The sequence below is a fragment of the Mastigoproctus giganteus genome, chromosome 3 (genome assembly GCF_048544385.1).
Source record: "Mastigoproctus giganteus isolate SK-2022 chromosome 3, ASM4854438v1, whole genome shotgun sequence".
In the NCBI taxonomy this organism is placed as follows: domain Eukaryota; kingdom Metazoa; phylum Arthropoda; class Arachnida; order Uropygi; family Thelyphonidae; genus Mastigoproctus; species Mastigoproctus giganteus.
In genome coordinates this window covers 74,303,225-74,317,066 of record NC_143577.1, presented here as the reverse complement: position 1 = coordinate 74,317,066, position 13,842 = coordinate 74,303,225, and the positions used below count along the sequence as shown (strand labels likewise).

At 32.0% G+C, this 13,842-nt stretch overlaps 1 protein-coding gene across 1 annotated transcript in view; it reads right to left on the bottom strand.

The window, feature by feature from the left end:
• The window catches only part of LOC150088084 (glucoside xylosyltransferase 1-like), an 81,356-nt gene that overhangs the window by 7,888 nt on the left and 59,626 nt on the right, over positions 1 to 13,842 (bottom strand). The window contains exons 5-6 of the mRNA XM_090370011.1: positions 9,201 to 9,350; positions 8,923 to 9,095 (exon numbers count right to left, since the gene is read on the bottom strand). Of these exons, the coding sequence (XP_090226137.1) occupies positions 8,923 to 9,095; positions 9,201 to 9,350 (323 nt within the window). The remainder of the gene's footprint in view (positions 1 to 8,922; positions 9,096 to 9,200; positions 9,351 to 13,842) is intronic.

Below are 13,842 nucleotides of genomic sequence, written 5' to 3'. Positions count from 1 at the left end.
TCTTTGCCTCCGGGCCTGAAAAAGGGTAGCTACGCTACTGTGTGAATGTAAGTGGTTGCATATGCAATATCCAACATGTCACATAACATACAATATAATAGGTAAGAGAGGTAAGTATGGAAAAAAAGAGTGAAGAAACAAATAAATAAATGAGAACAGAAGTAGAAAAGGAAGGAGAGTGGAAGGAAAATGTATTTAAAAAAATTTGAAAATATTAAATATAAGGCAAATATAGCCAAACTTATAAGGCAATAAATAATAAATTTAGACTAGAGCCACTTGACTGCACTGAGGCCAAAAAAGTGTGAAATATCACAAATATGATACGATAAACCAACCACAAAAGAAAAATAGATATAGGACAAACAAAGCAAGGAACAAATAATTTTTCAAAATTTTTTAGATATATATTCCTTCAACTCTCCTTATTTTTCAACTTCTGCCCTCATTTATTTATTCTCTTTTTTCTACACTTTTACCATATTGCCTCTATGTTACCTATTATACTGTGTGTGTAATTAAGGCCAATAAGGAGTAAAAAATAAAAAAAAAAGTATGAAAAATAGAGAATAAAACAAAGAAAGAATAATAAAGACTAATAGACCCAGGCCCTTATTTGAAAATAATAAAGCACTCAAAGCTTACGTTGGTTTAATTATGTTTATTTCCAATTTGGAAATAAAACTGAGATTATAATAGCTGAAATATGACAAAAACAGGGGATAGGGGCCATTTTTACTGGATAGGCGTTAGATTATTAAAAATTTTTCCTTGGAATCAACAGCATACTGTATAGAGGGACATGTATATATATATAGGTCGATAATTCAATAAGTCAATACATGATTAAATATTGGTCGATTAATTCAATTAAGTGGTATTTTACTATAGGTATTAGTGTGTATATGGATCAGGTAATCAAGCTAACATATATAGGCTATCTTAAGTCTGTTCGGCCTATAAACGTTAAGTTAATGTAAACACATTCAAATTACTATGAAGCAATCAATACTAATGATAATGAAAATGTCATTACTAACTGATAATGAAAATATCAATACTAAATGATAGTGTGCTGCAATTTTTGAAAAAACATTACATCACACGGCCATCAATCCACTACTTCATCCGGGGCTTTGAGCGGATCGATAGCCCGTCTGAAGGAATGTCTCATACCTACCCGTTTCTATTGTCCCCATACCAGTTTTGCCATTCATTATTTTGCTAATATATATATAAGTGATATTTTTATTTTAAGTAGGCTATTTATTTGGCTTTAGATACATATAATGATTTTAAGTTTAATTTAAAAATGGTTTTATAGTTTTTGGTTTCAATTTAAATTTTAAATTTTGTAAGCAACCGTAGCAGCAAACTGGGATAGGTGACAACAAAGCCCAACGGGTATGTATCTGAATAAATGAGAAGGTTCTTACTTATTGCAACTTGTCCTGTGGTGGTCGTCGGTCAGAAAGGGGTAAGTTCCTGCCTTCTTTTTGTTTTATATGTAGTAAAGTTATTACTGTGCAGTCGCGCTAATTGTATATAGTAGTGTGATGTTGAATTAGCTTCAGGGCCCGATATTCTATGTCAATGTGTGTGTGTGGGGGGGGGGGGGGGTTTGGAGTCGGGAGAAACCTTCCGAAAAGAAACGATGGTAGAAATGATGTTTAATATACATGAAATATGTTTATGAAAATGGAAGAAAAGTACTATTACAAATGTTTTGCCATTCCTCGGACTGGGCCGATATAGCTTTTCTAAGGTATAACAACCCGTATGTCCAATGGAATGGCTACCTGGCTTCTAGCCGTGAAGGGTATTGTGTACGGCATATGCATTTTGTATACAATAAAGATTTCTTCTTCTTCTATTTACATATTTACAGCCTCCTTCTAAGTGAATATTTACCCCGTGTCACTATGTGTGATATTGTCATGTTGTTTTGTGGGAGTAAGCTTCCAGTGGTATTTTACTAAGTTTGTCAGTTTTAAAATTTCAAAATATTTTGATTTAGTCTGGAGGGGGTTTTTTTGAAGTCGGGTTGTAGTGCGGTCAGAAGACGAGCCTTATCTGAGCGCAATAAACCCATGTAACAAACTTGGGCATTAATTAACTTATTGTATTGGTATTTTTAGACAACTTAGTTTAAAAAATGTTTCATAGCGTTTTCAATGCATGTATAGGGGTTGATGTTAGGGTGGTGTGTTTTGAGATTCGAATGTATGGCCGCTTTTATATGATGCCTGCTCTAGTTGGTGGTTATTTTATTTTTGATGAGAGTTTTTATGAGTTTTTGAATAGCTTCCGTGGTACTTTTTATATTATTGCATATGTGTATCAATCTGTTTGTTTGATTTCTGATGGTGTTTCCATGGATGTGTTTAGCTATGTTGCTCTCCCAGTGGATGAGCTTTATTGCTGTGAAGTTGAAATAGTTTCTCTTATCATAGTGTTGCGTGTGGACATTGTCTTGGGTGATGGTAATTTCGCTGTCGAGGTAGTAAGCTTGCAGGTTGCTATCCGGGTTTGTGCATTCAATAGTTAGGTCTGTAGGGTAAATTTCCTGGGCTAATGTATCGATATTGTCGTGGTTGATTACCAGGACATCATCGACATATTTGTAAAAGGTAATATTTTCTTTGATGTTGCTTTCGAAGTGATGCAGGTAAAGGTTAGCTATGGAGCAAGAACTGCTAGATCCCATAGCTATCCCCCTGTTCTGTATGTACATTTTGTCTCCCATAAGTACGCAGTTGTTTTTGATTTCAGAATCTGAGGTTAATGAGGTTGTACCAATATTGTTTATTGCATTTCATAATGCTTTGATGTTTTTGGCAGTATTGCAAGAGGACTTTAATTAAATTGTCATGAGATATGCTGGTGAAAAGGTTTTTAAAGTCGTACGTGTATATGCTTCTGATGTTATTGTTTTGGTTTTTGATGTATTCTAAATATTTTTTGTTGTTGGAAATAATTTTTGGTGTCCTTGATTTCATTAGCTGTTATTTAATTTTTCTTCCATTAATCTACTGGAGTCTTTTATGTAACTGTTTTTGGCTGACGTGATAAATCTTTTTCCGGTCGGTATCTTATGAAATTTGGGGATCCAATAAATTTAAGGATATTGTATCTTGTCTATTTTTATTTTGAGTTTTTTGTGCATAGCTATAATTTTCTTGCTGATGCTGTTTGGAGTGGATTTTATAGATTTGTATGTGTCATTGAGGTTCATCTCCTCTTTAAGTGTGTCTATGTAGAACTTTTTACAAATGATGCTGAAATTGTTACTTGCCTTATCTGTGTTTGTGATGACAAATTTATTTTGTATATCTTTTGCTTTGTAGTTGATGTTTTTGAGGTTAAATTGTTTATCGTATTTTTGTAGCGGTATGTTTTCTTTGAAACTGGTCAGGATGCTTTCTGTGGTAGTGTTTATCCAGCTTTGAAAGGCTTCTACTGGTGCACTGTGTTTGTATGCAGTTTTAAATGCAAACTGAAATAGATCTGTGTATATTGATTTGCGTATGATTTTTATGTTGACTAGGGTGTTGGGTCTAAATTTGGTACCCTTTTTCATGATCTCTCTTAGTGTATTATCTTCAACAACACTGAGGGCACCTGTGGCTATATGGGTATAATGTGGATCTATGTAATCTTTATATTTGTTATCTTGGCAGTGGCAAGGTTGGTCTGTGTTATTCATATCAGCAATGGTGTTTTTGTAGTTACAGATTGCTAATCCTATCGGTTTGATGTAACTGTTTCTAACCTTAATGTTGATGTTTTTAATAGGTAGGTAATTCTTGTTTTTATTGATAATATCGCTGATGTTGACATTGTCGAATGACCGGTTAAGGAATTTAATTACGCAGTATTCTTTTTTTTGTTCTATCTACAAAGTCAATGCCGATTCTGAATTTAAAAATGTCTTCTAGAGCATGGTTGAGGTGTTTGTTCTGGGTTTTGAGCTTTAGGTGAATCTTATTTAGGGCTTTTAGTTTGCTGATACTAAGAGCAAAAAGGGTGTTGTGGATGTTTTTTATGTTTTGAGCTTTTTGCCCTTATCACCAAACTAAAAGCCCTAAATAAGATTCACCTAAAGCTCAAATCCAGAACACGAAATGCAATAAACAATATTGGCACGACCTCATTAACCTCAGTATCAAAAACAACTACGTACTTATGGGAGACAAAATGTACATACAGAACAGGGGGGTAGCTATGGGATCTAGCAGTTCTTGCTCCATAGCTAACCTTTACCTGCATCACTTCGAAAGCAACATCAAAAAAAATATTACCTTTTACAGATATATCGATGACGCCCTAGTAATCAACAATGACAATTTCGACACATTAGCCCAGGAAATTTACCCTACAGACCTAACTATAGAATGCACAAACCCGGATAGCAACCTGCAAGCTTACTACCTCGACAGCGAAATTACCATCACCCAAGACAATGTCCACACGCAACACTATGATAAGAGAAACTATTTCAACTTCACAGCAATAAAGCTCATCCACTGGGAGAGCAACATAGCTAAACATATCCATGGAAACACCATCAGAAATCAAACAAACAGATTGATACACATATGCAATAATATAAAAAGTACCACGGAAGCTATTCAAAAACTCATAAAAACTCTCATCAAAAATAAAATACCCACCAACTAGAGCAGGCATCATATAAAAGCGGCCATACATTCGAATCTCAAAACACACCACCCTAACATCAACCCCTATACATTCATTGAAAACGCTATGAAACATTTTTAAACTAAGTTGTCTAAAAATACCAATGCAATAAGTTAATTAATGCCCAAGTTTGTTACATGGGTTTATTGCGCTCAGACAAGGCTCGTCTTCTGACCGCACTACAACCCGACTTCAAAAAAAACCCCCTCCAGACTAAATCAAAATATTTTGAAATTTTAAAACTGATAAACTTAGTAAAATACTACTGGAAGCTTACTCCCACAAAACAACATGACAATATCACACATAGTGACACGGGGTAAATATTCACTTAGAAGGAGGCTGTAAATATGTAAATAGCCATTCCATTGGACATATATGGGTTGTTATGCCTTAGAAAAGCTATACCAGCCCAGTCCATGGAATGGCAAAACATTTGTAATAGTACTTTTCTTCCATTTTCATAAACATATTTCATGTATATTAAACATCATTTCTACCATAGTTTCTTTTCGGAAGGTTTCTCCCGACTCCAAACCCCTCCCCACACACATTGACATAGGATATTGGGCCCTGAAGCTAATTCAACATCACACCACTATATACAATTAGTGCGACTGCGCAGTAATAACTTTACTACATATAAAACAAAAAGAAGGTGGGAACGTACCCCTTTCTGACTGACGACCACCACAGGACAAGTTGCAGTAAGTAAGAACCTTCTCATTTACTCAGATACATACCCTTTGGGCTTTGTGTCACCTATCCCAGTTTGCTGCTACAGATGCTTACAAAATTTAAAATTTAAATTCAAACCAAAAACTATAAAACCATTTTAAAATTAAACTTAAAATCATTATACATATCTAAAGCCAAATAAATAGCTTACTTAAAATAAAAATATCACTTATATATATATTAGCGAAATAATGAATGGCAAAACTGGTTTGGGGGACAACAGAAATGGGTAGGTATGGGACATTCCTTCAGATGGGCTGTCGATCCGCTCAAAGCCCCCGATGAAGTAGTGGATTGATGGCCATGTGATGGAATGTTTTTTCAAAAATTGCAGCACACTATCATTTAGTATTGATATTTCCAAAAATTGCATTGCACATTATCATTTAGTATTGATATTTTCATAATCACTTAGTATTGATATTTTCATTACCAGTTAGTAATGACATTTTCATTATCATTTAGTATTGATTGCTTCATAGTAATTTTTATGTGTTTACATTAACTTAACGTTTATAGGCCAAAGAGACTTAAGATAGCCTATATATGCTAGCTTGATTACCCGATCCGTATACACACTAATACCTATAGTAAAATACCACTTAATTGAATTAATCGACCAATATTTAATCATGTACTGAATTATCGACCTATATTAAATCATGCACGTATAATGTCGAATTGCCCTATGTACAATGACATTAACGTTGCATATATGACAAAAACTATAATATACAATTCTATCATTATAAACTTTAAACATTACATATACAATACGCTATATATATATATATACATATATATATACATACAGTTGGTCATACCACTGCCTATTATATATGTCTTAAAGTCATAGAAACACTGTACCCATGCTGCTATGGCTATGTACAATTTTATTCTTATTTTATTTTAATTTTATTCATATTTTCATTTTATCTTTCTTATTGTTTACTCTTACTATTTGTACAAACACTAAGATTTGTACTCTTATTGTTTACTAATATTAAATGTTATTACTTCCTTTACAGCAAATTGGGATTAAGTCAAATTATATTAATTTTCAGGAAATTTTGCTACTATCAAAAAGCATAGAGGGTGCACATTTTGAACGTAGTGGTAACTTCAAAATGCATATTCAGCCATTTATTACTGGAAGACAAAACAATAAGCATTTGCTGGGTTCTTTAGTAAATATCATTACTTTATTTAAAATTAAGTTACTATCTGTTGGAAAGTCTCTTCATACCAGACAACAGCAAAATTAGCCTCCTCCCTTCCAGTTTTTATTAAAATACAGTAGAACATCAGTTATCAGGAATAATTTGAAAGGCTAATTTTTCTTCTTCTCGCTTTTTTTTTTTTTTTTTTTTTTTTTTTTTAATCAATGGTAGTATTTGAGACAAATGTTTATTATGCTACAAGAGTATTTCTGTCTTGTGTTTTTTTTTTTTTTAACGTATAATCTGATGAAATGTTGGATTAGGACTAATGGGTTTTCTTTGAAATCATGAGTGATAGAGTTCAGCTATTTGCTTCCGTGAACCCAATTTTCCATGACATATTTTCTCTTCATTTCTTATTATGTTTACTTTAGGTTCAGATTGGGTAAGAATATAGTAATATTGGCCCAAAACTGTGCAATTTAGTTTTTTATGGTAAAATGTCAACGAAAGAAAACAGCACTGAAATGGGCAAAAAATCAGGAGGTATGTGGATATGATCAAATTGATATTATTGGAATTGAGACATTTAGCAGCAAAAAAAAAAAAAAAGTCACAACAAACAAAACAAAATAAATGATCGAACATTATTTAAAAAAATTACTTAATTTTTTTCCACATAAAATTTGCAGTAAAATACCTATCTGAATATATATATATATATATATATATATATATATATATATATATATAAGTAAATGTGCAAATTTTCATGTATAAGTTATTGTTATTTTTTAAATTAAATATATTTGTATTTTTTTCTTTTACCTTAATACATTATATAACAGAATTTATTTAATTTTACCTTACATTCAATTATCCGGAAAATTTTGCTTTCAGGAAGAGGTTTGACAATACGCATTCCGGATAAATGGCACTCTACTGTATTATAAAAATTTTTAGAACTTTATTATCTATAATGCTATTCCATTATAAGCTATTTTTTGGGATTTCATATTTAGGCCTATGTAATGTTGGTATGAGGTTTACAGAAACAGACAATGATTCCACTTAATTACTTTTTATGCATTAAGAGGGAGTTGGTCCTGATCAAAGTACCTATCAACGTGTAAAGATATTTTAGTTAATATGTTTTAGTTAATATGTTATATAAATAAAATTTGGTTAATTCATTTTTGGCTTATTTAATACACAGATTCATGTTATCATTTATATTAAAACATGGTAGTGTCAGTTATATCTTTGTTACTAGCAGGTGATACTGATACACATTTATAATATAAAATTTAGGAATTAACAGCTTTTCTACAAAGGTTATATGTATAATTAAGAATACAGGTAATCCTTGGACTTATGGCAAGTTATGATACTAGAAAAGATGCCGTAAGTCAATCAATTTTCTTCTAGAAATAATAACACAATAGGGATTACATTCCTGACTAAGATTCCAATCAACTTATTTTATAGTTATGAATACAATTAATGCATATAGTCAACTACCAATCATATATTAAGTATGAAACTGTGCGCTCATTAAAACCAATATAATTACTTTGACAGTCTACTCTCCCTAAATATTATTAATTCACTTCTAATGTAAAGGCCTTTCTGCTGCATTTCTTTATGATACCCATCACCAGTTCACCAGCTTTTCCTTTTACTGGCACTTCTTATGGATGAAATAAATCACATACACTAAAACAATATCAAAAATACAATAAAAAATATATAATTTACAGTACAGGAGGTCCTTGGTCTTATGACAGGTTATGTTTCTAGAAGAGGAATGTTAAAGGTTCTGGGGTCAAATGTCATAAATCAAAACCGATTTTCTCCTAGAAACAGTAACATAATATGGGGTTACATTCCTGAATGAGAGTCCAATATGTTCTTTTTTTGGAAAAAAGTATCTCAATCAGGGATAAAATCCCTATTATGTAAGTGCATTTTTGCAATAAAGAGTAATGAGACAAGCTTCTATAAAACAAATTTTGTTTTCTAAAAAAAACAAAACATCTGGCTTAAGGTGGGAGAGTATAAATTACAAAATATATTTTCAGTGAATAATCATAGCATGAATGGAAAAGTCCTGCTGTAATTATAGTTTTATTCCTGAACAACGCGTAACAGAATCAGGAAGTTAAGAAGTATTAATTTAAAAATGAAGGTGATGAAGCTTTACAAAGACTCTTTAAAATGGCTAAACATCAGACAGAAAAGTTTAAATATTTTTAGTAACTAATTATAATAAGTTATTTAATAATTAAATATATTTAAATATGATAAATAATCTTTTACTTACATTTTCCATTTCTTCATAAACTGCTCTGAAAACTGGTTGTTTATTATTATGGAAAATACCCCGGTTCCCATGTATTAATGCAATCCCATTGGTTTCTGCACTTTTGCATACACTGGAGTACATGCAGTGATCAGGCCGAAAATTCCACTCACAAGGCAAAACAAGTAATTTATCTGAAAATGATAAACACAAAGAAATAAATTAATTCTGAAAAATGGATACTAGTACTATCAGAGTTATCTCACAAAACTTATAGTCATATATACCTATGCACATACCTGCATGATAATGAAAAATAATATTAAAAATATCTTGATCACCCCACACAATTTTCTGTTTATATTCTTGATAAATGGGATACAGGTAACTTTGCCAGTTGAAAGCTCTCATACGTGTCAAGTTCATTAATATTACTCCAGAATTCAGTCCTACAAAAAAAAAAAAATAATAAATGATAAATAAATAACAAATAGTAATAATAAAATAAATAATAAATAAATAAAAATTAAAATAAAAGCCAGATTTTTTTTTTTGCTCCTTGAAGGAAAACTTGTTACTGCTAAGTTGTGTGAAATTAAAATTTAGATTTTTAGGTAAAGGATGCTCGAATAATGCTAACATATATAACAATTTCAAATTTACTTTGACAAAGAGAGTCATGGATATTCATCCATTGGTGATGGAAGGTATGAAAGTCACTGAAATCAGCTGAACCATTTGATATGCCAAATTTCAGCAGTAATCTGATGATATAGAGGGCATGTAAAATGAGTTAAATATTCTGAATAAGTGAATATCCATTATAAGCATACTGATGTAATATAGATATATTACAGCTAACAGCAAAGAGCAACAGCCAAGAAAAATTACTTCAATGTTACCACTATATAGCACCAATACGTTTAAGTAAATTACACTACTTAACTTAGTTAATTACTCAAAAACAACAGAATGCTATCAGTTAGAATGTTGGCAATTAAAAAGATATATAAATAAATAAAAATAAATAAAAAAAGGGGGAATGCTTTTTTAATTTAATTTTCTTATTGAGTTAGGAGTCTATCTTTGAAAATCTGGCTCCACCTTTAAAAATTTCAAAAAAATATATCAGGAAAGAAGAAATTTAGTACACAATACCATTTATTTTTCAAAATTTTAGCACATATATATAAAATCGATGTATACAGGGTGTCCATGAAGTCCTTGTGCACTTTAAGCTGTGATAACTTAGTTTCTATATAAGATAAAAAAAATTGGTAAAATGCATTGGAAAAGTAATTTATTCTAGTTTTTGCAGTATATAATCATAAGATTGTAAGATTCAATGAAACCTCCATCATTACTGATACAAAATGTAATACGATTTTGCAATTCCATAAACACGTTCTCCAGATGTGTTTCAGTTACGGCATTAATTGTATTTGTGATCACGGTATGAAGATCATTTAAAGAGCAAGGATTTTAGGAGTAAACCACACTTTTAACACACCCTCACAGAAAAAAAGTCCAATGGGAACAAATCAGATGAGCAAGCTGGCCAAGAAGTTGACTCACATTTGCTGATCCATCTGTCTGGGAAGACTTCATCTAAAAACTTCAATATTCTGAGTGAGGTGGTAAGGTGTTCCATCTTGGCTTCAATTCTTAATTGTCTCAGTTCAGGAATAAAAAATCCTGTAGCACTGCAAGATAACTATCACCATTAAACACTGTTTCTTCAAAAAAGAAAGAAAGAACCAATTATGTGTGTTTTTCCAGGCACTGCAGACATTAACTTTATGGGAATCTCTTTCATGTTCCCAGACTTCTTGTCATTTATTTGTCCCCAAAATATGGCAATTACAGTGATTAACCTTGCCACTAATATGAAACGTTGCTTCATCACTAAACATTAGCTTGTCAAAAGATAAGATGCCATTTTTGTTAAGCTCGTGAAAGAAAGTTAATCTTGCATGGTAGTCCTCTTCCAGTTTTCTTTTCCGATCTGATGCACTTGAATCTTGTAAGGTTACTTGTACAATTTCCTGCTAAGAATTTTGGATACTGTTAACAGCTTTAGGAACAGAGTTTCAGAGTTGCCTGTTTTAGTGATTTTTGTGGACTTCCTTAACATTATATAGCTTCCTTAACAGATGCACCACACTCCAAAACAGTTTGACACTGAATTTCTGTGTGGTGCTCCCTTTGCAAAATGTGTAGTAAATTTTCTTTTAACTGCTGATATGGACTTAAGCTCTGCTAGCCGGAGGACAGTTCACTTTTTTTCTGTTGAAGCCATCTCTTGTAGGGCTGATTATCAGAAAAATTTAGAAAACAAAATTAGAGTAAATTAAGTAATTATTATTATTATTTTTTTTTTTTGCATAAAAGCTAGAATAAATTACATTTGCAATGCATTTTACAGCTTGTTTTTATTGTGTATAGAACCTAACTTATTGCAATTTTCACAAAGTGCACAAGGACTTTATGGACACCCTGTAAAATTATATATATTTCTCTCTATATGTTGATGTTGTGAGGTGAGAAGAGGAAGAGTGCTAATTACAGGAACTTCCCGACTTATGTAATACTCGACTTACGGAAATTCGACTTTACGTAAGTTTTTGCCGGCCAGTGCAAACTTAAAAAAAATTGCGGAAACATATATTTTGTATCACGTAGGAATAAATGGAGGTATCATGAAAATATTGTAATGTAAATTCAATAACACATTTTTTTTTTTTTTTTTTTTTAATTCATTCCAAGTCCTTGGAAGTTGAAAATTTTGCTATATTACTAAGTTATTTATCCCTCTAAAAGGTCATATTTATAATGGAAATTGCACTACCCTTTCAGCGTTATCATATGTTCTCGTTATAAGAATCAATTTTGAATGCCTTTGTGATATTTTTCTAAAGCACGTTTCTGGAGGTCACGACCAAAAAAACAAAAACAATTTGCACTTTCTAGTTTATTGGGCTTTTCTGTTAGTGCATCTAATTATAAATGGGTAATAAACTCGATCATATTGCATTTGCGATAATAACGATAACTGCAATTGTGTGGGTTTTTACGCTATTATGATGAAACGTGTTCCCCTTCACTGAAATCTTCAATCGTATAAAAAACAAATTTTCAGAAACTTCTATTCGTTCCTATTTATGCATTACAATGATGAAGGGAAAGGGACCAACGGGAAGTGCAAGTGCTGGCAGTGCCAGGAAACAAAACAAAATTGATTTAGAAATGAAGATGATTAATTAAGAAGCAGGACAGAGTTTGTCATCTATTGCAAGGGAATTAGGTCTCGCTGCTTCAACAGTGACTACTTTATTTTTGTACTTAGTAATTTCTTCTTCCATCTCTTTTTTCTGTGTTTGTTAGAGGTAAATTTCATTAGTTTTGCACTTCTTTTCTGCTTTCTCTTCAGCATTGTTATCAATAATCTTGTTTCTCTTTTCTAAACTTTTTTCATTAGCTAAACGTTCTTTTAACTCTGAATCGTGTCAAGTTACTTTATTTTTGCACTTATTGTTTTAGCTTCTTCCATCTTTTCTTTCTGTTCTTGTTGGAGGTAGAGTTCATTGAAATTGAAAAATCACATCTAGATGCAATACATAAGGCAAACGTGTTATCTTTTTCAGATTTCATAACAAGTAGTAGTAGTAGTAGTAGTAGTAGTAGTAGAGGCATGTGATGCAAGAACACAAGAGTATGACCTTATATAGTATCAGCCAAAAAAAAAAAAAAAAAATATTCACACATCCATTCCCTCTAAAAGTTTGTTCAGTTCCTCCTTGAATTTATTTAAGCTATCAACTTCCACAACGACAGATGGAAGTTTGTTCCAGCAATCAACTACCCGCTGGCTAAATGCAAATTTCCACACATCTATTCTGCAACTGTCTTTCCTCAATTTGAATCTATGTACCTTCAGGTTCACAATCTGAGCAAGAGGAAGAATCCCATCAGAATTGAGCCTGATCAACCCATTCAAGGTCTTATACATCTCAATCAGATCACTTTGCAGGTGCCTAGTCTCCAGATGCTGTAATTTGCAGAACTTAAGCCTTTCTTGGTAAGACCATATATATGTCTTCTGAAATTTTACATCACATTTTTTTGGCATCTTAATAAAAAACATTGCTAATTAGCTTTGCACCACACAAGTATGATGAAATGATTACACATTTACAGAGCACAATGCTATTATCTTACATTTCTATTTTGTAATGTAGATCAGCACACAACGGGCAGTTTGTTAAAAAAAAACTGAATTTTACAAAATGACAGGGAAATTCTTTGTCACCAAGTATATTATGATGGTGAGATGAGAAGGGTCAAATCAAGCAAAAAGACAGATTCAACATCATCATACATCTAGAGAGCTGGAATGCATGGTGCAAGTCTGCTTTTTTGTTAGTGAAGCTTCTCCATATATAATGAAAGCAGCTTCCACATTACAAGCTTTCTTTCCAAACCTGGTCCACATTACTGGCTTAGGTCATAATTTACAATTTGGAAGAATTTTGGCAAAGTTAAAAGCCATTTTTCTGTATAAAAAGATCTGTGTAAAAGCACCCATGCACATAGCTATTTACAGCAATATGCAATCTGGCCTTCCTCCTCCACCAGAGCCTATTCTGACAAGTTGGAGAATGTGGTTATGTGCAGAAATGTGTTATGCTAAAAATTATGATTTTTATTTTGATTCTATAAAAGTTGTCAATGCTTTCGATAGATACTGCTGCTGTTGTAGCTACTGGCAATGCACTATCTGCAGTATCCAAAACATTAACTGGCAATGCACTATCCAAAACATTAGTTGGGTAATTCTTACTGATTCTTTTTTTAAAAGCATTGCTGCTCATCAAGAATCATTTTGTTTGGTTACATAACCTCTTTATTGAAGATTAGAAGTGTCCACCTCACAATGAAGAA